Source organism: Capra hircus, chromosome 10 (genome assembly GCF_001704415.2).
Source record: "Capra hircus breed San Clemente chromosome 10, ASM170441v1, whole genome shotgun sequence".
Taxonomy (NCBI): domain Eukaryota; kingdom Metazoa; phylum Chordata; class Mammalia; order Artiodactyla; family Bovidae; genus Capra; species Capra hircus.
In genome coordinates, this window is record NC_030817.1 from 93,264,771 (window position 1) to 93,289,983 (window position 25,213).

A 25,213-nucleotide genomic window follows, 5' to 3' on the forward strand; every position below is an offset into this window, starting at 1 on the left:
GATTTTCCCACCCTAGGGACTGAGCCCATGCCTCTCATGTCTCCTGTACTGGCAGGCAGGTTCTTCACCCTTAACCCTGGCCCACACCTCTGCAAATCATGTCTTCATTGATGGCTTCCCTGGCGGCTGAGTGGTAAAGAATCTGCCTGCCAACGCGTGAGACATGGGCTGATCGACAGCGGAATCTGGTGGGCCACAGTCCATGGGGTCCTAGAGAGTCTAAGGTGACTTCTTGACTAAACAACAAACAGCTACATCCTTAGACTGGCCTTCCTGCCAGGCTCTAAAGACACAATAATATTTTATTCCAAACAGATGTCAAGCAAACCTTCAGGTTTATTAATAGAGGTTATACAGATTTTAAAAAAAGAACATAAAAACAGTGATGTAATATTTTATAAGCACATACTGATAATACAGTAATGGGTCTTATGAAGTCAGATGTATTTCAATATAAACAATGAATAAACAGTGACAGTATATCTTCACTAAATTAGATAAAATGAATATAGTAACTAAATAAAAACAATGTTAACTTTTACTTACAATACATGCTTTTATGTAAATTATTCAATAGCATCTGGAAACAGTTTGCTCTTTTGAATAGGTAAGCACTTGTCTTACAGCTTTCTGTTTGTTTAAAATGTCAACATTTTTTCATAAGGAAAAAAGACATATATCAACATTATTTTTAATTATTTTGCTAAATACATGAGGATATTCTATACTTGATACTCATCATAGGGTTAAAAAATGCTTTTAAAGTCATTTCATTAACTCTTTAGAAAAGTGAATGGAAAAAATGGAGAATATTTTCCTAGATTTCAAAGTCAATTCTATTTCTCCTGCCATTTCTAATCTGACATAATTAATGCTTTTTAAAAAACCTGATTTGAGTATGTACTGAACAAAACATTGGTAAATAGTGTCCAATTAAGTCAGACTGAAGGACTTACTTTTTATCCTTAGTTGATGTTTTAGTTTATTTTTTTCAATCGTTTATGTACAACTTTGCTTATGTTGATACATACTGATGATTATATTATATACAGAATTTATAATTATCTTCCTTGAACATTTAATGTTCCATAATAGAACATTTCATATTCTGTGACTGAAGGACTTATTTTTAAAAACATGCTTCCTATAATGTATTATGTTTTCGTCTCAAGTTATAACCACAGGAAGCAGCAACCAAATGTTCAAAGTTCTTCACCTGGCAGGCTCGATGATGCGGCACTGCCTGGTGACATCTGGCTAAATGCACTTCTTTACATACTGAGGCACTTCTTTAACACTTGTTGGTCCACTTTGTTATTCTCCAGAGCAGGTTTCAGTCTGACTCCACTCTGTCTGCCCAGCGCCCATGCGTGCCTAGAGCACGCGATGACTGTCCGTGCTTACCCTGTAGCTCCGACTGTGACCCTTGCAGCCTAACTGCGGCAGGCAGAGGCGCCTTCCTTCTCCATTCTTAAAATAGGCAGGGAAGTCTTTTACAGTATCTCTTGGGATGGCACATCCTACTCCACCAACTTCTAATAAACATAAGCTCACGGCCGACCCTTGAGGGAATCCCAGCAGAGGATAGCAAACACGTGGCCCTGTCTTGTTTCTACTGCCCGGAGTCCTTCATCTGGGGGAGGGGGGCAAGACGCTTTGAAAGCCAACCTCAGGTCACTGGTGGGACTTCTGCTCATTCTCAGTTCACACACGTGGCGTGGAAAACAGCAAAAATGCTACCCACATCATCTGTTTTCACCAGCTTTAATAATTTTGAGAATTCAAACTTCGATATATTTAACAAGAAAAACAAAAGAACTTTCTCTACACACAGCTAGTACTAAGTCTCATCCCTCAACAATTTAAACATTGCTGTTGAACAATTTAAAAATACATTTATTTGCAAAAGCTGTGCAAGTCCAAACTGTAGAATCCCTCACTACTGACTGGCTTCTTTAGATGTTCCGAGTTGAACTCCAACCTAAACTTTGCATGTTAAATCAGAAGATCAGAGTTTATTTCCGTAGTCTGGTGAAAAAAGAGAGGGTTTCAAAGTGCCTACTCTATACTGTACTGCAAATGATGTAAGTACATGTGTATCAATTCACACATACACACATATAATAAGTCATGTAAATATATGAAAGCAGAGACGCTTAGTTCTTGTGGTAACACTGGCAATGCTCTCTTGGAATACTGTTTTCTATTCCTGTTACTTTTGTCTGAAACCACCAAATATACAAGCTCTCCTAGGGAGGCACATAAATCACAAGTTTGTTGTTTTGGATGGTGAAGGAAACACTATTTTTTTTTTTTTTTGGTCAGGGATGAAGTTGAATCCTCAGGTGATTTGCTTTTTTAACATTTTCTTTTTAACTCAGTCAGTCCCTTTTCCTAAGTTAAGAGCTTTTTGTATAGGCTGCTGCTCAGGTTGCTAGAGCAGGTGTCCATTTTACTTGGCATCAGCTGACCGCTGCTGTTACAGCTGCTGGGATCCGAACTTTCTTTGCAGTGTAAGACAGCGGAGAGGTGCCTCTGGCACTCCGAGGAAGCATAGTAGTATATCAAGGGGTCGATGCAACAGCTTATGCTGCTGACACAGACACACAGGAGGTAGGCAAAGTAGGCGGCCTCTGTCATGGAGTCACGGGAAAGGAACGCGTAGTGGAGAAGCAGAAGGACGTTTGTGGGTCCAAAGCAAAGGATGAAGGTGCAGAAGACAGCTGCGGACAGGAGCAAAGCCCGCGACTTCTTGTTCTGGTTGGCAACCGCGGAAGAGCTGAGGCATCGGATGATGGACACGTAACAGACGGTGGAGAGGATCAGCGGCACGAAGAAGAAGACGGCGGAGAAGGCGGAGAAATAGTACGAGTAGTAGGCTTCCAGCAGCTCCTGGCTGAGCACGTCGTGGCAGGCGGTGATGTTGAGCTCCGGCACGAAGGTGGCCTGCTCCTGCAGGAGCAGGGGCGCCACCCCCGCGATGGCCACGGCCCAGATGGCCAGGCAGATGAAGGCGGCGCGCCCCACGGTCCGCCAGGAGAGCGACTGGATGGGGTACACCACGGCCAGGAAGCGGTCCACGCTGATGGCCGTCATGAGCATGATGGAGGCGTACATGTTCCCGTAGAAGGCCGCCGTGACGAAGCGGCACAGGGCAGGCCCGAACCTCCAGTCGCTTCCGGAGAAGTAGTAGCTGATCTTGAAGGGAAGCACACACACGAAGAGCACGTCTGCCACGGCCAGGTGCAGCATGTACACCACGGCCGGCTTCTTGACCTTCATCTTCAAGACGAACACCACGACGGCCATGGTGTTCAGCGGGAGGCTGACCAGGAACACGCCCGTGTAGACCGAGGGGATAAAGACAGTGAGCCAGGCGCTGGTCAGGTATCCCGAGGCAGCTTTGGAGACAAACACAGGGGGTGACTTTTGGGGAGGGCTGCTTCTGTTTCCTGGGCTTATCCTGTCTTCTGTGAATTCACCTTCACTCAGGTCCTCGTCCTCTGGCAGTGGGATTTGTTCATATCCGTCATTGGAATTCCTGAGAAAGAAAGACCGGGGACCCAAAGTACCGTTTGTTGCTTCTGTCCCTGAAAAGTAAAAAAAAAAAAGATTTAAATAATTAAAAAGGCAAAAGAGACAAGGAGAGAGTACACCTGACTTTGGCTTTTTGTTTCCTCCTGGGACAGTCGGTGCTAAAGAGCAGGTAACACTCAAGTGGACAACATACTTTATCTGTGTGTGTCTCTCTGTGTGTGCGCTCCCTCCCATCTGACTCCGTGCGACCCCACGGGCTGTAGCCTGCCAGGCTCCTCTGTCCACGGGGATTTCCCAGGCGAGTATAATGGAGTGGGTTACCATTTCCTTTTCTAGGGGATCTTCCCGACCCAGGGATCAAACCTGAGTCTTCTGCACTGGCAGGTGGGTTCATTACCACCGAGCCACCAGGGAAGGCCAGACTTCATCAGGGAATTAGCTAACTCAAGGTAGTGTACCACATTTTGTTTCTGGCATAAGCAAACACTTTTCAAGCTCTGCTCCTCGGAGAGATGAGGTGAACCACAGACTTTAAGAGATCTCTCCTGCAGATATTAGGACAGGCTGAGTACAGGCTGATGTGAAAGAAAAAAGCCTTGACTTCTTTTCTATGCTGGCCGCTGTCTCTATAAACAGATCACCCCAGGCTGTGTGACTTCTCTTTCCTCCATAGGCCCGCAGGTATACATTTTTTTTTCCTTCATTTGGTTTGTGGCCATCCCTTGAGATCCATTCTCCCTCATGGAAAAATCAACACAGAAAGTTGAGGGAACATCTTAAAGCTTATGGAGCTAGAGGTGACTTTGAGCAAGACTGCTGCTGCTGCTAAGCCGCTTCAGTCGTATCCGACTCTGGGCTACCCCATAGACGGCAGCCTACCAGGATCTCCCGTCCCTGGGATTCTCCAGGCAAGAACACTGGAGCGGGTTGCCATTTCCTTCTCCAATGCATGAAAGAGAAAAGTGAAAGTGAAGTCACTCAGTCATGTCCAACTCTTAGCGACCCCATGGACTGCAGCCCACCAGGCTCCTCCATCCATGGCATTTTCCAGGCAAGAGGATTGGAGTGGGGTGCCATTGCCTTCTCCTTGAGCAACACTGAGGGGACCCAGTTTCCATGACAGTTATCCAGGTGATAGAAGCTCTCCTTTACTAGTTTTGGCTTGTTTACACAGTAGAATGTCCCAAATCTGTCATCATCTTTGGGTCCAAACCGCAGTCCCTTAGGTTACTGTCTAATAAAACCGCAAGGCACCTACCACTTAAGTCATCTTCCCGGTCTCCCTCCTCAGTAGGTCAGTGGAGCAGCGCCAGTTCTAGGTCAGTGCCTCCCTCAACTCAGTTCCAAAATGTCACATGCATCCAAGCAGATGCCAGGCCAGCCAGGCTCTTTTGAGTGTCAACTAGAAATCACCATAAAGGCTCTGCTGCAAACACCCTTCCTTTACCACCCTCCTCCACCAAAAACATCCAGTGGAAATGTTCATCCCAGAAATGCAGCGTTTAGTTGCTGGAGCTCCACCAGCTTTTGCGTCCCAGGAGTTGCACTGTCATTCTATCACTGAGGAGACTTGGACAGAGAGCCTCTGTTGGGCTTTGGGGAGCTGAAGAGTGGGGACAGAAGCCCCAGGGGGAAAAGGATGAGGCTTCTATCCCTGGGGGCGATTACCACAAAGGCTGGACACACATGTCACTCAGAAGTGAGGTCCGGGCAATGAGAAGTGGCTGGAAATGAGATAAGTACAGTGAATTTTCCAGCTTTCAGTTTTATTTTTCAGTAGTGGAACCTTCCTGCAAACAAAAACTTACACAGAAAAGCATGATGCAGTAAGAGAGAGTGCTGCTTCTAGAAGGTCCTTACCAGACCCAACTATCCCCTAGACAAAAATTACACAGACTCTGGATTCCTTTCCTCCCCGGAATCAACGACCTGAAGTTATGCAGGTTCACAGTCATGTTGGGGAGGGGAGGGATGGGTCTTGAAAGAAAAGATGGCAACCGATGGGTTTCTGGCTTTCAGTGGCTTTTAGCTTGAGAGGAGGCCAAAGTCAGTGCCACGAAAGATAGCTGAAACTCAAATAGAAACCTCATAGTCTCTGTGGCCCAAAGAACTAGAAGACAGTGTTCAGGGCAACAACAGTCACTGGAAACTGAGGGAAGAATGCAGAAAAGAGCAAGCGGAGAGGCATGGAGAGCCGCAGAGTCCAGTGTAAATTCTGCCCCAGGTTTGGAGCACACTCAGGGGAGATGTGAAGCTGCTTTGCTATACTTAAAAGAATAGAAGAGCTGTTTGAGCTTTTCTGCTCAAGAGGAAACGTTTGCAGTTTGAGTTCAACCAAATTAACTGCCTGTTAAAGCAAAACCAGCAACACTCTTTAGAGAAATAAGACAAAATCTTGAGTGTTTACAGTAGGATAATGTTCAGCATACAGTTAAAAATCATTCGCTATAAAGAGAATCAGGAAAGTGTGACCCAGTCTCAAGAGAAAAGGACAATCAATGGAAACCAATCCCAAGATGACTCAGATGTTAGAACTAGCAGGTAAGGATTTTAAAGGGTGTGCTGCAACTATGCTTAATGAGGGAAGAGAAAGATTTCATTGAAATGAATGAAGAAATAGAAAACAGCAATGAAACCAACCAACGGAACTTCTAGAACTACAAAATAAAACACAGTAAATTGGCATCTATTTCCAAAATGAAGAGCAAACCTAGAATGGCACCAACTGATACACAGTAGAACAGGGCCTGGTACCGAAAGCTCAAGGTCAGATGACCTCAGCAAGAGCACGAATGAGTTGATCTGTGCCACAGGAAGAACAGAAATCTGCAGTGATGAGCCTGAGTGTACATAGATCGCAGCTGTTCCCTAAGGGTGGGAAATAGTTCCTATTTAACCTCCAAGTCTCTCTAGTACCCTGCCCCACAGGTAGGAGGTGTGGTCCTTAAATCGGCTTTTAGTTATAGATTTGCATTCTAATGCTGGCTCTACCCGATGACTCGGCAGTAAAGAATTCACCTGCAATACAGAAGACGCAGGTTCCATACCAGGGTCAGAAGGATCCCCTGGAGTAGGAAACAGCAACCCACTCCAGCATTCTTGCCTGGGAAATCCCATGGACAGAGGAGCCTGGAGGGCTACAGTCCATGGGGTTGCAAAAGAGTCAGACACGACTGGGTGACCGAACAACAGCAAACAAGTGGCTCTACCAGGAGTCACTTACCTCCTCTGAACTCAGTCTCAGGATCACTAAAATGGGAAGATCCAGTACCTGCCTGGCCCACAAATCTGGCAGCTTGGAGCATCACACATGAAATAAGGATATATGTCCACTTTGTAATCTTCAAAAATTAACCAGTGTGAGAAAGTATTATCCTTCCCCATCACTGAGCAAAAAACAAAAAAAGAAGCAAAGAAATTAAGATGGAATCTGTCTTCCTCTTCCCTCCCTCAACATATAACCGTGTTTAGTTTTTCAGTGTGACGAGGGACATGAAGAGGCTGTAAGGTACAGAGCCCCAGCATTCAGAGCCGTAAATCAAATTTCAGATTCACAACCTTTCCCTCAAGGATCACTTCCCTCCTCTTGTGATGCAGCTAATTCGCTCTGTGTGTCTTGATCCGCTCGTGTGGGAACCGGACCCTGGTTCAGCGGCCCCCGTGGGAGGGAAGTGAGGCTACCCTCGAAGTCATGAATGTGTGGGAGGTGGAAGAACAGAAACGAATGAGTCCTGGCACTTCAGGACCACAAAGATACATGTCCTTAAAAATGCTGACCCACAGGAACCTTAAAGTAACATGACTTTCTGCTGCAGAAAGTCCTCTGGGGGCTTGGCCAGATTGAGGACCTGTCATGTCATGTACAGAGGGGAGAAAAGCACACACACGCCTGTGTGCAAGCTACATGAGCATCAGGACGTGACCCAGAGGAGGGACACCCTGGAAAACCACGACCACTCACAACTCAACTCTTAGACGCGGTCACATGGCCTGAACATATAAAACTGTCATTAGGCTTTGCTCCGTAGCTAGTCTTGGTTGGCCATAAATTTCGTTCGGCTTTTTCTGTCATAGTGTACGGAAAAGCCTGAATGAACTTTATGGCCAACCCAACACTTTAGGAATCAGTATTTGTTTTCAAAAATTTCTCCTCTGACTCGGCCTTCTTGGGCAGTATGGTGTTTACGACAGAAACTTTATGCCCACTTGAACATGACATTTTTATAGGCTGGAGCCCAGGAAGAATGCATAATCCTGTGATTAGATATCATTGCCTAAGGTGTCACCTTTTCTTGCCACCACAGATTTTGATATTTTGGCCTTTTTGGGATTACAGGACGTCAGCAAATTTTATTTAACTGTATACCAGCATCAAAGAGAGAATAAAACCAATTCCAGGTGACTAGATAAATCCAACTAGCTTGTGCCCCTCGGGCTGAAATTTGAGTTTGGGAATCTTGCTTTTACTTTAGTCCCAGGTCAAGGAGAAAGTGCCTGTCAGCAGATCGAAAATGCCTGTAACCATCTGTGTTTTTATTGGTAAGTTATGGCTTAAAGGGATTGGGGGCAGGAGGAAAAGGGTACGACAGAGGATAAGATGGCTGGATAGCATCACCGACTCAATGGACGTGAGTTTGAATGAACTCCGGGAGATGGTGATGGACAGGGAGGCCTGGCGTGCTGCGATTCATGGGGTCGCAAGGAGTCGGACATGACTGAGCGACTGAACTGAACTGAACTGATGGCTTAAAAAAAAACCTAGGACAAGTCCTAAAATTGATCCTTATATTTGTTGCAAAAGTTTCACTTAATTCAGGTTTCTTGAAATGGCTCTAGAGTAATTTTGATTGTTGAACATAGAATATTGCTAATGAGTTTGAATGTGGACTCTCTAACTCTGGAGACTTTCAGAAATTATAAGTCAGGCACGGCACTTTTTCTGACTTTGACGAGATCTGGCCTAGAAGCAGAGTGGTGCCCAGATGTTCTCTCAAGGTCCCTCATGATCCTTGGATTTATACCATGTCAGCCTCCCAGAATATGCCAGCTTTAGTTCTGACTCAGAGCTCTGGCCTAGAGGGCTCACCCTTGGTGGGTTAAGAAATCAGAAATCCCAGGACCTTGCCTACATTCATAGAGAAGGATAGCTGTACCCTGCACTTCTCCACCAGTGACTCAACACTACAGGCTAAAGAGCAATCAAAAAGGGGGTGATGGAAGAATGATGGAAACATACTAACTCCAAGCAGAAAACAACATGAGTGGGATACTCCACGGTCTCAGATGGAATCATGCATTAGGAAAAGAACTGCTCCTTAAAGAAACTGCTGGTGCCAGATGTGGGGGAGGAAGTGCCCAAGACGAGCCCTGAATATCTTCAAAGAACATTAGGGTCAGGTCAGAAAGACTCTGAAGTCAGTCCAAGGGCCCTTCCCAGTGGCCAAAGATCATTAAGAGAATAATGACAGAAATGCACGGAAATGTGGAAGAAATGCCATATTTGTTAAGATCTATTAGAAAAGGCAGAGGAACCAGAGATCAAATTGCCAACATCTGTTGGATCATCGAAAAAGCAAGAGTTCCAGAAAAATGTCTACTTCTGTTTTATTGACTATGCCAAAGCCTTTGACGGTGTGGATCACAATAAACTGGAAAATTCTGAAAGAGATGGGAATAGCAGACCACCTGACCTGCCTCCTGAGATATCTGTATGCAGGTGAGGAAGCAACAGTTAGAACTGGTCATGGAACAAGAGCCTGGTTCCAAATAGGGAAAGGAGGATGTCAAGGCTGTCTACTGTCACCCTGCTTATTTAACTATATGCAGAGTACATCATGAGAAACGCTGGGCTGGAAGAAGCACCAGCTGGAATCAAGATTTTCGGGAGAAATATCAATAACCTCAGATATGCAGATGACACCACCCTATGGCAGAAAGTGAAGAGGAACTAAAGAGCCTCTTGAAAGTGAAAGAGGAGAGTGAAAAAGTTGGCTTAAAGCTCAGCATTCAGAAAACTAAGATCATGGCGTCTGGTGCCATCACGTCATGGGAAATAGATGGGGAAACAGTAGAAACAGTGTCAGACTTTATTTTGGGGGGCTCCAAAATCACTGCAGATGGTGACTGCAGCTATGAAATTAAAAGATGCTTGCTCCTTGGAAAAAAGTTATGACCAAACTAGACAGCGTATTAAAAAGCAGAGACATTACTTTGCCAACAAAGGTCTGTCTAGTCAAAGTTACGGTTTTTCTAGTAGTCATGTATGGATGTAAGAGTTGGACTATAAAGAAAGCTGAACGCCAAAGAACTGATGCTTTTGAACTGTGGTGTTGGAGAAGACTCTTGAGAGAGAGGAAGGAGATCCAACCAGAGGATACTAAAGGAAATCAGTCCTGAGTATTCATTGGAAGGACGGATGCTGAAGCTGAAACTCCAATACTTTGGCCACCTGATGCAAAGAGCTGACTCATTGGAAAGGACGCTGATGCTGGGAAAGATTGAGGGCAGGAGGAGAAGGGGACGACAGAAGATGAGATGGTTGGATGGCATCACCAACTCAATGGACATGGGTTTGAGTAAGCTCTGGGAGTTGGTGATGGACGGGGAGGCCTGGCGTGCTGCAGACCACGGGGTTGCAAAGGGTCAGACATGACTGAGTGACTGAACGGATGAGTTCATAATTATACTTCAAGGAAAATAAAACATTTTTGGGTCACTTTTGAATGAAATGAGGGGACCCAGTATGAAAATTGGTAAATAAAGGCCAGATTCAGCATTTATCTTGCCTTTTCTATATTGAAAATATTTTGGGGAAGCCAAATAGTCAATGAAGGAAACTTCTACTTTATAAAATAATCCCAGCTTATAAACATAGAAACAATGACAGATTTAGAAATGCATCTTGAAGTGCTTAATGAAACAAGATTTAGTCCAAAGATTATTAGTCTCTTAAAAAAAAAAGTGAGGTGTAAGGATAGGGTAGGTGATAGGAACTCTCTGATAACTGGGTCACCTGACCACACCCGAGTCCACTGCGTAACCTTAAGGTCTCAAAAAGAGAGACAAGACTTTTCCGGTGGTCCAGGGGCTAGGATCTGCGCTCTCAGTGCAGGGGACCTGGGTTCAATCTCTGGACAAGGCACTAGATCCCATATGCTACAACTAAGACTGGTGTAGCCAAACAAATTAAAAACAAACAAACAACAGGTGATGTAACAGGTGTGTGCACACCACCACTAGGTCAGGCAGTCTTGGAGAAAAACCAAATAAATCAGGTTAAGCCTCCAAATGGACCACGTTATAGCAAACGCATAGGAGAGAAAGGCACGCTGAACAGCCCCGCTGCATAGACCCAGTATGTAATAGGAAAGTCCAGAAGAGGGATGACCCAGTTTCTCTGACACAGAGCCTTGAAAAAAGAGGAGAGGGAAAACCATCACAGATTAAAAGAGACTTAAGGATACATCAACCTAATGCAGCAGCGGACCTCATCTGATCCCAATTCAAATAAACCAACCGGAAAAGTATTTATGAGACAGTCAGTGAAATGTGAACACTGAGCATTCGAATAGTTACAATATTAAGAAACTGTTGTTCAGTCATTTTAGGTGTCAGAAGGTCACTGTGGTTACATGAAGAAAAGAGTTCTTATCTCTAAGGATATATATTTACACACGAAAAGATACTGTGTGTCTGGGATTTGCTTTAAACTTGTCCATTTGGAGAGGAGGAAAGTGAGGATACGGATAAAGCATACAGAAGGTAATTATACTGCCCCCTTTGGGTAGCTTTGAAAATTTGCATAATGAAAAGTGAAAAATAAAAGAAGAAAAACATTTTATGCACATTTACTAGCCACCAAAAACTAAAGACAAGTTTTCTTTTGCGTTTCTCTTTCGTGTTAGTTTTGAAGGGGAAAAGGTGCTTGAATGTTTGTGTGAACACAGCTTTCCACTGAGAGAATTCATGTGATATCAGTCCTTCCAAGGTGTTTCTGGAATATGGAGAGTGCGGGTATGAAGAACACATTTGTTGAGCAGTTACTCTGTGCTCAGTATTTCGCTTACCTACCTCATGTAACCCCAGTATTTTTATGAGATAAGCGTGACAGCACCTATTTTACAGACAACATGGGTGCGCAGAGAAGCTAAGTGACTGATCCAACGCCCCACAGGTAGAAAGCGGGGCAGCCGGGGCCTGAGCCACATCTGCCAGGTTCAGAAGCTCATGCTCTTTGAACACCACTTACCCTCTCTTCAAAAAAGCTGTGAATTCAGGACCTACTCCTGAAAGGACGCTTTTCTTCTCTAGCATTTCAGCACACAATGTGCCCACCCTTCGGAACTATACACAGCAACTGGGACACAGCCGTGTGAGGGTGTGAGTTCGGCCGATGATGGGCACAGCTGTTGCTTGGGAATCACAAGTCCTGCTGACCTTGGCGACACGCCAACTGTGTGCCAACAACCCGGCCCTCACAGACAGGACAAATGTAGCAAGAGATGGTCAAGGACAAAACAGAGAAAGAGATGTTTAGAATATTGCTTCAGATGAGGCAGAAGCAAGTCAGTGAGCAAGCAAATGAACAAGAATCTCTGCTGAGGACAAGCCAGCATTACAGAGTAAGATAAACCCTGACTGCAGAGTGAGGACGGGGCGGCCCCTGCCCGCGGCGGCCCCTGGCCCTCCCACACTCTGGAGCAGGCAGGGAGCATCGCAAAGCAAACGTGGGGGGAAGCCAGGGGCATACAGGAAGCAAGGCTAACCAGAAAATGTAAACACCAGAGTGCCCGACACCACCGCAGGCGCTGAAACGTGTGTGGGGGCCCCTCCTGAAGGCCAGGGCCCGACTCAACTCGTGGGGTCAGAAGACTAGCAGGGCCTCTGGGAAGGACTCTGATCCTGGCTCTCCCCATTCCTCCAGGCCCGTTCTCCACCCAGAGGGACAGGCGTGGGGATACCGCTCTCTATAGGACGCCGAGCTGACAGGAAAACTAATTTACAGTAAAGGATGTTTATAATCACCGATTTCCCCAGAACCAAACGTTTCCACACCCCCACCCCAACCCCACCCAAGTCCTACTGCAGCTTGTAAACCCCAACTGAAAGAAGCTACGTTCTAGAGATGATAGAAACGGTCATAAACAGCACTTCCTGGAAAGCAGAACTCTTCTTGTAAGGCCACATAAGCTTCAGTTCTGCTGATGGCCGCAGGACAGCACGCTGAGCCTGCTGCGCCAGTGTTCAGATGATGCTAGAGACTTGACGCTGCTTATGAAATCAATGCATGGGACTGTAACAAGCTTTTAAAAAGACAGACTCATATAGAAAATGTCAGAACGCATAGCACATGGTAAAGCTGAGTACTGGTTGGGATAACTTTTGTTACTGTATACCGTGACTGTCCTGGGCATTTATTGAACATACAGGCAGCAACTGTGTCATCATGTAAAGCATATTCCTTAGAGTCCTTACTGCTGATCAGCAAAAAAGAAAACACTGGAAAACGCTCCTCTATAGTACACAATGCCTGAGTTTTAATCCACCACAGACTTGAAGTGTAACTAGATGAGACTAGATTAGGTCCTTTCCTGAAGTTCAATACATTTGAAGTGCAAATTTCAGATTACTCCTGTTATTTCCAAAAGCAGGCTCTTCTGAAAGCAAATAAAGGTCTGTAATGGCCTGGTAAGTGGCCAAACATCACTGGATGCCTTGGGATGGAGAAAGAGGTGGCATCACTTCATGGGTTTTTCCAAGGACCATCCCAAGGTAAGGGCTTCCCTGGTGGATCAGTTAGTAAAGAATCTGCCTGCAACGAGAAAGACCTGGGTTCGATCCCTGGATTGGGAAGTTCCCCTGGAGAAGGAAATGGCAACCCACTCCAGTTTTCTTGCCTGGAGAATCCCCATGGACGGTGGAGCGGGCAGGCCACAGTCTGTGGGATCACAAAGAGTCGGACAGGACTGAGCGACTAGGCACACACACATCCCAAGGTCAGTGTGGGGGAGGTTGTCTGGGGGAAGCTCGGTCTAGACCGAGAACTGTGTATTCTGACAGTCTGGGGCATAAGCATGAGGAGGTGAACAGCAGAATGAAAGAAACCACAAAGTAGGGAAACAAACAGAAAACTCTCAGTGTCGAAACTGGAGTCCTGGACACTGTCATCCTAGTCAAAAGTAAACCCAGGCTGGGGCTCCTGATGATCCTTCTGGGGTTCTGTGAGTATCCCACAGTAAAGGGGATGCAATTCCCCAGATACAAAAGGCTGCACATGATATGACTCCATTCATGTGTGGAAATACGCAGAAGTGGTGAACCCAGAGCAAATCAGTGCTGCCAAGAGCTGGTGGTAGGGGATGGGGCTGAGCGCGTGATGGTGACCAGGTTTCTTTTTGAGGTGATGAAAATGTTTTGGAACTAGATAGAGGCGGTAGGTGTACCACACTGTAAATGTGCTAAAAGCTACTAACTGTAAACTTAAAAATGGTTAATTTTATTCTATGTAGATTCTACCTCAATTTTGTTTAATTATTTTTATATCTATAGAGTTAATTTCGGAGAAGGCAATGGCACCCCACTCCAGTACTCTTGCCTGGAAAACCCCATGGATGGAGGAGCCTGGTGGGCTGCAGTCCATGGGTTGCGAAGAGTCGGACACGACTGAGCAACTTCCCTTTCACTTTTCACTTTCATGCATTGGAGAAGGAAATGGCAACCCACTCCAGTGTTCTTTCCTGGAGAATCCCAGGGATGGGGGAGCCTGGCGGGCTGCCATCTATGGGGTCGCACAAAGTTGGACACGACTGAAGTGACTTAGCAGCAGCAGCAGAGTTAATTTTGATATTAATGTTATTTCCCAGTTTGGTCCTCTTTATTTCTTCCGGTGGGTTCCAACTGTCATGCAGCATCAGTCCCTAACTCTAATATATCTTCATTCCGTGCCCCTCCTCCGCACTGTGTGTCAAAGACTGCACTTCTGCGTCGTATGCTCAATCGCACAATCTTATATTATTTAATGCAATTATTTAAAAATTCTTTTCACTCAGTGTAATCTTTTTATACAGTTTTGAAAGGTTACTTTCCATTTAAAATTATTACAAAATATTGGCTACGTTCCCTGTGTTGAACAATACTGACCTCAATTTTAGAAGCAGAGGAAGACAAGAAGGAAGGAAGGAGGGAGAGGACGAAGGAGGAAGAGAGGGAAAGAAGGGAGGAAGGGTGAGTTTCAAGGGAAAAGAAGGATGTGTGTCCAGAATGAGAGTGAGACGAGAGAAATGCAGGGTCCTAGGGACTCCAGGGTCTCAGCGGAACTCCAACTCAGGCTCAGCTGAGTCCGTTTGAGCGGGGACAGGACAGGAGTGAGCTGCCCGAGAGAGGAGAGAGGGGCAGCGAGGGCACAGGGAAGCGACGGCCGCAAGCAGGCTGGCAGAGGAGGAAACTCAGCTGATGGGGAGCTGCAAGTCAGGGCTGACAGCACACTCGTCTGTTTAGACATAAAAGGTAGAGAAATGCTGAGCTAGAAAGAAGGGAGGGCACAGACATGCTGAACTGAAAAGGAGGAGGCAGGGCTGGAAGGGCAACCAGCAGAGATGACGTGAGAGGATTCCTGAGGAGGGGCCAGAGCGCCTCGGCACCTGTCCTCACACGCAGGAAGCGTGGGCCAGCCGCAGGACGTGTCCTGTGAACACAGTGCCCCGGTCACCAAGGAGCGAATGAATGGAAAAAAGAAGGATGGGAAGGGGGAAGTTATACGTGATTTAGATGCTGGGGTAGAAAACGACCTGCTGATTCATAAGAAATTTGACTTTCAGAGGTTTCTGCTTGGCTTCAAGCAGCTTCACTGTCTCGTTTTGTGTCGTTTGTTGGGCGGAAGATCACAGCCTCTCAGTAACGGCAAATTAACCCGCACATTCAAGGTCTAGTCACAGACTGCCTTATCACCTGCATCAGAGAGGAAAAGCAGGGCACCACAGTCGATGCATCTACGTTTACTAAACACCTCTGTGTGCTGGACCTGGGCTCCCCAGCCAACGGGGCCCAGACTCTGCCTTCTGGGATCCTAGGAAACACAGAAGGATTATTGCTCTGCTGTCAGAGGGGCTGGGGGGTCTGGATGGCTTCCTCTTCATAGTGGACAGTAGAGAAAACTGCACTTAGTGGAAAAGGCCTCCGGTCAAATCTCAGTTACAGTTTCACTTGTAACTGTACTTGTGACTTAACCATTTGGGGGCCTCAGTTTTTACCTGTAGAATGGGGATGCCATCTACTCAAATGGTGGATACAGGAGTAAGTAAAATTGTGTCTGTAATGTATCTAGGCAGAGTGTTAGCTGTAGTAGGTTCTTGACATAAAGTACCTGTTTTTAATTAATGTGAACAAGTAGGGTGTGGGAAGGGCATTCTGGCCAGAGGAATAGCCTGGGGACAGAAGCCAGAGAAAGCATAGCTCCTGGGAGGTGGAACTACAGGGTAGGGGATGGGTGAAGTACAGGTAATGTGATAGATTACATAACAGGGGAGGCTCAGTAACAAGGGAGGCTGGGCAGAGGCTGGGACCCATCCTGCAAGGGAAGAGGCACCTTCGTTTATACTGAGAAACTGAGCTTGACTTTGTGGGTAGGAAGGCAGTGCATGGACTCTCCCATCCGACCCCCTCTGCCACAGTCACCATCAGCGCTTCTGGCACCTTTTACTCTCCAGACCTTCAGAGAATCAATGGGCATCACTTCTAGGACACTGACTCGCTTTGATGAGAGAGTCTCACTTATACTGCTTGGACAAAGGAATGTAAACTGGTTAATGAACTCAGGAATTTCTCAAGTATCTGCTGAGTGAACATCTGTTGTAGATGCCAAAGGGATAAATGGAAGTTTATAATCTTTGCTGAGGGATGACAGACCCACAAAGTGGAAAAGCCACTTTGCAGGAAAAGCCAAAACGAGTGGGGACAAGTCTGAGAGTGCTTTGAGAAAGCTCAAACTGGTGGGCAAGGCTTGTCCTAGAAGGATTTCTTATGACTGGGGTCTTTCGATTCCTTCCATCAGATAAAGGTGGTTAAGACACGCATTGTTTAGAATTGCAGGTGCACAGTGATAATAAAAAGCAGACCTATTTTTGGTTGATTTTATGGGGCTTAAAACTCTCCAAAGACAACTGCTGCTGCTGCTAAGTTGCTTCAGTCGTGTCTGACTCTGTGCGACCCCATAGACGGCAGCCCACCAGGCTCCTCCGTCCCTGGGATTCTCCAGGCAAGAACACTGGAGTGGGTTGCCATTTCCTTCTCCAATGCATGAAAGTGAAAAGTGAAAGGGAAGTCGCTCAGTCCTGTCCGACTCTTCGCAACCCCATGGACTTCAGCCTACCAGGCTCCTCCGTCCATGGATTTTCCAGGCAAGAGTACTGGAGTGGGGTGCCATTGCCTTCTCCATCCAAAGACAAGGTCCTACCTATTTCTTGCATCCAGGATCCCCTCCTCCTTTTGGAATTTAGGTACACTGTCTCTGAGACTTAGTTTCAGAATTGGAAAAAGGGGATAAACTGTGAGGGGGTGAAATGAGACAATGTGTAGTGAAAACGCCTCTGGGCCCAGGGTTAAACACACAATACAACACTTAACAAGAGTGCCTTTTCTTTCTCATCCTCTTTTCTTCCTCATCCTCTTTTCTTCTCTCTCTCATGAAGTGATCCCAGAATCCGGGGTAGATGAATTGGCCAATGTTATTCAACTCTATCTATAGCAGCGTCTTAGCATGCACCATTCAGGTGGATGTGTGTAACAAGCGTGGGGAACAGCAGTCTGAACTTCACTCCCTAACAAGAGGCCAAAAACCTTCCCAGGGAATCCACTGAGAAGAAAGGTGACACAATGGCTGCAGCATCTGTATAAACCTATTCTCTACCTCACCATCCAAATCTCAAAACAAAAATCTGTGTTCTTAAGAGTACATCCCAGAATAAATCTATAAAGTGATATCTGACGTCAATGTCACCATGCACAATTTTTCCGGCGTTCTCTGCTTTCCCAAATATCGCGATAACCTGCGAAGTTGCTGCAAAACCTTGGGCTCCTGTGTGGGCCTCTCAAGGTTCTGAAAAGCCTCACCTCCAAACTCACCCTGAGCAAAGATGGAGAGCAGAGAAACCAGTTTCTGTGTGTTTCTGTCACCTCTCCGTCTCCAGCTGCCTGTATTCCTTCCAAGTTGCGAAAACAATACAGAGTACACAGTGTTTCACAGATAAGGAAAACAGCTAGCATTTGTTACTACTTGGAATAAAAGAAGCGGTCAAAAAGCTTACAAAGTTGTATCGTTATAAAGAAATAAAAGCATTTTCCCCATCCCTTTCTATCTAGGTTCTTTCCAGGCAACAACGTTTCTGCCCTGTTTTTTTAAGGGAGAGAGGCTGGAAAATACATTTATTTGCTCAGACAGCCAGATACTTAAAAATACACGCAGGGCACAGTAATAAATGTATTCTAGGTGAGAAACCTCCGTCTCCCAGCAGATCAGAAATTGAAATGGTTTCATCCCTCAGGGGCTGAGGAAGCCGTTTGTGAGGAGCTGGATTGTTGCCTCAACTCGCTTGGAAGACTGGGTCCTAGGAAACAAGCAAACAAAGCCCGCCGACCACCGCCTCGTGGCGATCTAGCTATCACTCGGTATCCCGCACCACGACCACCCGACACAAGGCCTATCTGTGCCCGGCGGGGCGGCAGGTCCTGATTCTCCACTGAACGGGCCACGGGACCAAGCTTTTCTCTACACCCCTTTCCTCGCCTTCAAAATGTGCAAGAAAAGCCGTATGAACAAAACAAAACTTCAGCGGGAGCGGTTCTCCACCTCGTCTTGGGGGGGAAAAAAAAAAAACCCGGACCGGCTATTGGTGGAGCAACGTGAAACCCCTTTCTTTTCGGGGTGGTCCTGGGAGAAACAGGCCCCGCAGTGACAACAAATGCAACGAGGTGCCTCGGCTTCCCCAAGTCAGCCCGAGCCCTCCTCGTCCACCTCCCACACCCTGCACGCTCCAGAAGTCGGTGCAGAGAGGTCCGGGCCGAGCCCGCAGCGGGCTCCCGGAGAAGGGGCGGTCAGGGGGTACCCCCGGGGTCCCGCGGAGGCGCGGGGCTGCGGGACCGGACCGGAGGGGAGTTCGGGGCCCACGCTCACCTGGTCTGGGGCCTCGGATGCGGGCCGACACCAGGGGGCTGCACAGACCGAGCCCCGCGGCCCAGAGCAGCAGCCACCGCGGCCCCATTGTCCCGGGGCTCCGCGCGCTCGGCGGGGCCGGGGCGGCGCGGCTCGGGGAGGCTGGCCCGCCGCCCGCAGGCTCGGAGAGCACGCGCGGAGTCTAGAGGTGGCCGGCGCGGGCAGACGGAGCGCTCGCCTCTGGGCAGGATGAGGCAGGTCGGCGCGTCCGGCGGTGCCGGTCAGGAAAAAGGGCCCTGGGGGCGCGGGCGGGGGCGGGGCGCGCGAGCGCCGGGCCGGGAAGGGCGCCCCCCGGCGGCCAGTGTGCGCCTCGGCGCGGCCGCCGCCCGCCCGCGGTCCCTGCGCCGTCGCCGGGCCAGCAGGGGCTCGGCCATCCAGCCGCCCCTCCTCGCGCTTTGGGCCGCCCGCCCCGCGGGGGAACCCGAGTGAGAAGTCGTTACCTGGGCCCGTCGACGTGGGCCCGCGAGCTATCAGCCGCTCACCGGGGAGCACGGACTTGAGCGGAGAACCTCGGGTCGCGGCCCCCACCAGCCCGTCCCTCCCCGGGCCCGACTCAGGCCGAGCGCTGCGCCGCATTGGGAAACGCGGGAGCTTGGCCACAAGTGTTAAAGCGACTTGTGCTTTTGTAACTTGGGGTTAGTGGATTTGAAAGTTTATACTGTCGATACAGGGTGGCCCGCGGATGAGAAGAAGCTCTTCGCTTTGAACAGAATTTTTGACGCTTGTTATTCGCTGGCGTTGATTTCGCCCCTTAGATATTTCATGGGTCGGGCACTTCGTTCTTTGACAGGCGGGCTGCGAGTGGGTATAGAATCATCCGGTCCCAGGAGCCGCTTCTCCGCCCTGGCGCTCGGCGCGGCTGCAGCTCTTGGCTCTAACCCGAGCTCAGCGGAGGCGCGCGCCGGCTCCACCTGCGCCGCGGTGCCCGGAGGCGGGCGGGCTCGTGAGGAAGGGCCGCCCGGGAGCCCAAGCGCCCGGGTGACTCGTGAGGCCGCTCACACTTTCCCTGGTTTGATAGAGTGGCCAAATTCAAGGCGCAGGACGGAGACCCTCGAGCCTCCGGCCGGGGCCCCCTGGAGGACGAAGCCCCGCGGGCAGCAGCGGGCCGACGATTTCGTGAGAGCGTATCTGCTGAGCGCGTCTTTCGGACCGCAAAGGGAAACGGGTCCCCTCAAAAGGCCCTTTCTGGGAAAGTTTGCCCGCAGCCCCTTCTCCTCCCAGATGTGGGAGTGTGTTCTGCACCCTGGGGCTGATAAACTGCTGTTGAGACTTGTCGGGTTTCTAAGCTTTTTAAAAAGCTATTCCTCGAGGAGAGCCCTGAAACCTAAACCCACCAAGACCATCTGGTTCTTCCTGTGTCCCCTCATCGTTCTCAGCGCACAGCGCCCTGTTGTACACAGATGTTGCTCAGTAAATTACTGAATAACCTAACTAAATAATGCTATTAAAAATGCTTATTCAGTTCTCCAAGGAAAATATATCCGAGTAGATGTAAACCATAAAAATTGTATGCATCTCCACTCTATCGACATATTATTTTTCAGCATCCCTCCCTAAGATGCCATTTGGTTTTAAAAAGTCATTTTAAGTACCACAAGCAAGAAAAAAAAAAATGCTGCCAGTTAAACTGTGACATACCTTCGCTTGTAAGAAACACCTCAATTTCAGGACTGTTTAAACACGAAGAGAACATCTCAGAATCAATGGTGGTGGTTTAGTCGCTAAGCCCAACCCTTGCAATCCCATGGACGGTAACCCATCAGGCTCCTCTGTCTTCGGGATTTCCCAGGCAAGCATACTGGAGTGGGTTGTTATTTACTTCTTCAGGAGATCTTCCTGACCCAGGGATTGTACCTGAGTCTCCTGCATTGCAGGAGGATTCTTTACTGACTGAGCCCCCAGAATCAATGAAATACAGTGTTAAATATGAAATTAACACGTGCAGCCAAATATAACAGTTCAAGGATATAAAATGAAAAGTATCTTCAGCCTTCCCTTCTAAGAACCACATCTGGATGATGACCACTGTTCAAAGTTTCTGTCCATTACTCAAGAAACTGTAATCACATACAAGTATATATGTATGTGAAAGTGAAAGTCTGCTCAGCCGTGTCTGACTCTTTATGACCCCATGGACTCCATGGAATTCTCCAGGCCAGAATACTGGAGTGGGTAGCCTTTCCCTTCTCCAGCGGATCTTCCCAACCCAGGGATCGAACCCAGGTCTCCCACATTGCAGACGGATTCTTTACCAGCTGAGCCACAGGGGAAGCCCATGTATGTATGTATAGCCTTGAAAATGAAATAACACTCTGAGCACAATTTTAAATTTTATCTGTTTCATTGGTGGAAAATGTTTTTTAACCATTTTCTAAAACTGTGAAGTTTAAAATAACTTTTCTCTCTTTTTTTTCCCCCCCTTAGTTATTAGAACAGAGCCTGGTAGGCTATAGTCCGTAGGGTCACACAGAGTCAGACGTGGCTGAAATGACTTAGCACATTAGAACAGAATGTACCTCTAGTGACAAAAAAAGAGCTTCAGAAATAATGAAATGCTTAAGTTCTTTGTGCGTATCAACTGAAATATCTTTTAAGGTGGGACTGAAATACACCGAGCAAAGAAGAGTGGAACAGAATGAGGTATTTCTTCCTCACTTGAGTATTTTCTAAAGATTGTGGATTGCTAATTGAGCAGCCACCAAAAATTGAGCTTGCCTTCAAAAACTTGCCTTCAGAAACAGTGGTTTTGACTTACAGCACACACAAGTGCAGGCTCCTGGACCCCATCTAAGGCCTGTGAAATCAGATTCTACATTTTTACAAGGACCCTCAGGTGATGGGTAGTATCTGAGGGGTTTCAGACCAAAGTTTTCAGTAACAACATTCTAAGACAGGAAGATCCCCTGAAGGAGGGCATGGCGATCCACTCCAGTATTCTTACATGGAGACTCCCATGGACAGAGGAGCCTGGTGGGCTACAGTCCATGGGGTTGCAGAGTCAGGCACCACTGAAGCAACCAAGCTTGCCTGCATGCACAAAACACCTGGATCGGAATCACCCGGCAGGCTTGTTAATCCCCCTCCCCTCATGGTTAAGTTCCATTTCTAGGTTCACTGGGTCTGGGAAACGGACTGAAAATTTACATTTTTAACCAGATCCCAGGTGATGCCGAGGCTGCTGGGGACACACCTGAAAACAACTGCTTTGAGAGAGGAAAAGAATTGAACAGGATTCCAAATGTTTTAGTTTTCTTGAAACGATAGGATGTTTCAAGCATAGAAAACTACAGAACCTAATACCCATGGCATTTACATATACAGTATTAAGATTTTTTCTCTACACTTTTCTGAGTCCATTCTTTTTCTCTGCTCAGAAGAGTAACTTTCTCATCCAAGTTATTGCACTTATAGTATAGTTGTGTTTCCCCTCAAAATTTTTTTTTCAGTATAGCTCTGTATGTTTTAAATATTTACACAGAGTAACATACTTTAAGAATATTTTTGCAGTTTGAGTTTTTTGAAATTTACCTATATGATACATGTATATTTAATTTTTTAAACCTATAGCATTTTCTTATATTATATACCACATTTTATTCTTCTAAAGCCACCTATTTTATCTATAGTTTTGACCTCACTTTCATTCCTTATATAATGTATTTTTGCTTTTTTTCCCTTTAATGGAAATGACCAGTGTTTTTCAAATGCCCGTCTTGTTTTGTTGCTTTTATTGTTTATTTTTTGTGTCCTTAATTTTCACACAGGCTTTAAAAATTTCCCTCTTTCGACTTCCTTTGGATTTACTCTTAATTATCCTAACTTTTTGAACTGTTTAGCTTAATTTTCACTTCTCCCTGCATTTTGTAAGTTTTGATATGCATCTCAGGTATAAATATGTATAAACATATGCATCTCAGGTATAAATATGTATAAACATATGCATCTCAGGTATCAATATGTATAAACATACGCATCTCAGGTATAAATATTTTGTCAACTTCATTTTACCTTCTTCAATCTGTAAGTTATTAGAAGTTTTGATTAATTTCCAATTTTGTATTATGGTCTGTTGGTGATATGCTGTTTTCTCTACAAAAATTCATGTATTTGTGTGCTCTTTAGAGCTTCTTGCAAAATGTATCAATCTCTCTACTTCATTTGTTCCCTGTTACCCATACCAAAATATTTTTGTTGCCAGTTTTAGAGCAAATACAGGCAGCTTCCCCGGATCATCAAATTAACCTAACCAGAGGTGGCTACCCAGGATGTTAATATTCCCCAGAAATGAAATCTCATTTGCAGCATTACACGCATCACGCACAACCACTTTATAGTGGTTCCCAGTTTCATTTCCTTTGAACTTGTCTGGCACTAAAATGAGTCACTAGCTGCCCTCTCATAGTGTTTTTGGTATTTAATAGTATGTTTAAAACAAACATGCTATACAAATGGTGAAAGTTTTAAGCCCAAGATCCCATGAAAGCAGTTTTACTTAAACCCATTAGATGACCTACCTGCTTCAGCTATTCCACTTACCCCTCCTCTGTCTGAAGCCCTCTAGGGACAACACTATATCCCGAGAACTTGCCTTAGTGATTTCCTTTTGGAAGCTAATGGTGATGATATCCAGGCTTCTATGGTGTAAGATCAAATTGTATTCAGATTAGATATTCGATTCTCCAGGTGTTGTGCAGATATCCATACATTTGTTTTTTAAGCAAATAGTCGATCTGTAATCAAGGAGTCCTATTTCCGCCTTTTGTTGACACAAACCTCCATTGGTATTTGGGGTTTAGAAGTAAAGTTAATCATTTCTAGCGGGTCAACAAGGCGTTTCCACTAATTACACCATGGACAGACTGGTAGCCTATCCTAGTGGGTTGGGGTGCTAGGACAAGGTCAAATTCGGTATTTATTCAAAAGAAACATCAGAAACTTGTTCCAAGTTATATAAGGTGAACTCAATATCTTTCACTACTCATATCTGTTCATTTCCCTTCTGAATTAGTGAGGATTCTCTGGAGAAACAGAATCAATAGGATATATAGAGATAAATATGTAACAGGAGATTTCTTATTGGAACTGGCTCATATGGTTATGGAAACCAAGAAGTCCCACTGTGATCTGCAGTCTGTAAGCTGGTAACCAGGAAAGCAGTGGTATAATTCAGTGAGTCCAAAGGCCTGAGAACCAGGGGAAGTGATGGTGTAGTTTCCAGCCTGAGACCTGGGGGGCTGCTGGTGTTAAGTCTCAGAGTCTGAAGGCTTGAGAACCAGGAGCTCTGGTGTCCAGGGCAGAAGACAGATGTTTCAGCTCAAGAAGACAAAGAGGGGAAAAAAAAATAAATAAAGAGAATTTCCTCTTCCTGCACCTTTTTGTTCCTTTTGGGCTCTTAACAGATTGGATAATACTTGTCCACACTTGTGAGGGTGATTTTTATTTACCTGGCTTTGCTGAGTCTTAGTTGTGGCATTGTGGGGTCTTTAGTTGTGGCACATGGGATCTAGTTCCCCAGCTAGGAATCACACCTGGGTTCTCTGCATTGGGAATGTGGAGTCTTAGCCACTGGCCCACCAAGAAAGTCCCACGGAAAATATCTTTACTCAGTTTGCAGATTCAAGTGCTTACCTACTTTGGAAATACCCTTACAGATATAGTCAGAAATAATACCCTACTAGCTATCTGGGCATCCTTTTGCCAGGACAGGTTGACACAAAATTAACCATCACACCCTCCAATGTATTTTAGCTAAGAGATTTTACACTCTAAGGAAATGACAGTGAGGCAACCTAGAGAATCTGTATGAGCTATTTTATTTGGAGAGTGCATATTCACTGTTAAAATGAGATAACCAGTAACCATTCATACTGTTGGGGCCACTGGGGGGAGGGAAGAGGAATTCCACCTTGAAGACTGTCAGCCATCGTAAGGCAGGATGGGAACTGGGCTTGAACCCTGTTAGCCATCCTTAAAGAAAAACCAGGAAACCCCCTCCTCACAGGTGGCAAACAAAGATTGGAGGTGAAGGTCAGGTTGTCTCAGATTAAGGATAGTGCCTGTACCTGCACGCTGTAAGCGTTAATTGTTCTGCACCTTCATGTTGTAAACTAATTACTAACGTGTAACCAGTCACGTAGCTGAGGATATAAAACCGAGTCCTCCGAAATCACTTGTCGGGAGCTGTTAGCGTAATAAACCGTACTCCACTGTCTCGAGTGTCCTCCGAGGAGTGTTTGTGACTCCAGATTCTACAACAATACAAGTGCCAAGAGCCATCCTGGGGCGCCTGAGAGGGGTGGGGATCTGTCTCCTTCTCAGCCCCACGGCAGGATCCAGTGCTGGGTGTCCCTGCCACGTACAAGGCCCTGCCAAGGCTCTGAGAACCGGGGCCTGGAACAGTCTCTGTCCGCTGGAGCTTACAGGGTGACTTAGAAGGCTCTATCTTAACCTGTTACTAAATCTGGTTTCAGT

The 25,213-nt window shown here is 46.4% G+C and overlaps 1 protein-coding gene across 2 annotated transcripts; it reads right to left on the reverse strand.

Annotated features, from left to right (window-relative positions):
* F2R (coagulation factor II thrombin receptor) lies at window positions 319–19,347 on the reverse strand. 2 transcript variants are annotated; one of them, XM_018053696.1, is made up of 2 exons: window positions 18,704–18,959; window positions 319–3,590 (listed from the first exon to the last, which is right to left on the reverse strand). In XM_018053696.1, exons 1-2 carry the CDS (start codon window positions 18,789–18,791, stop codon window positions 2,395–2,397), a joined length of 1,284 nt encoding a protein of 427 aa, XP_017909185.1. In that variant the 5' UTR covers window positions 18,792–18,959; the 3' UTR covers window positions 319–2,394. The 2 variants fall into 2 exon arrangements, with proteins under 2 accessions (XP_017909185.1, XP_017909184.1); XM_018053695.1 differs by lacking the exon at window positions 18,704–18,959 and adding an exon at window positions 19,183–19,347 and having other exon boundaries at window positions 1,749–3,590.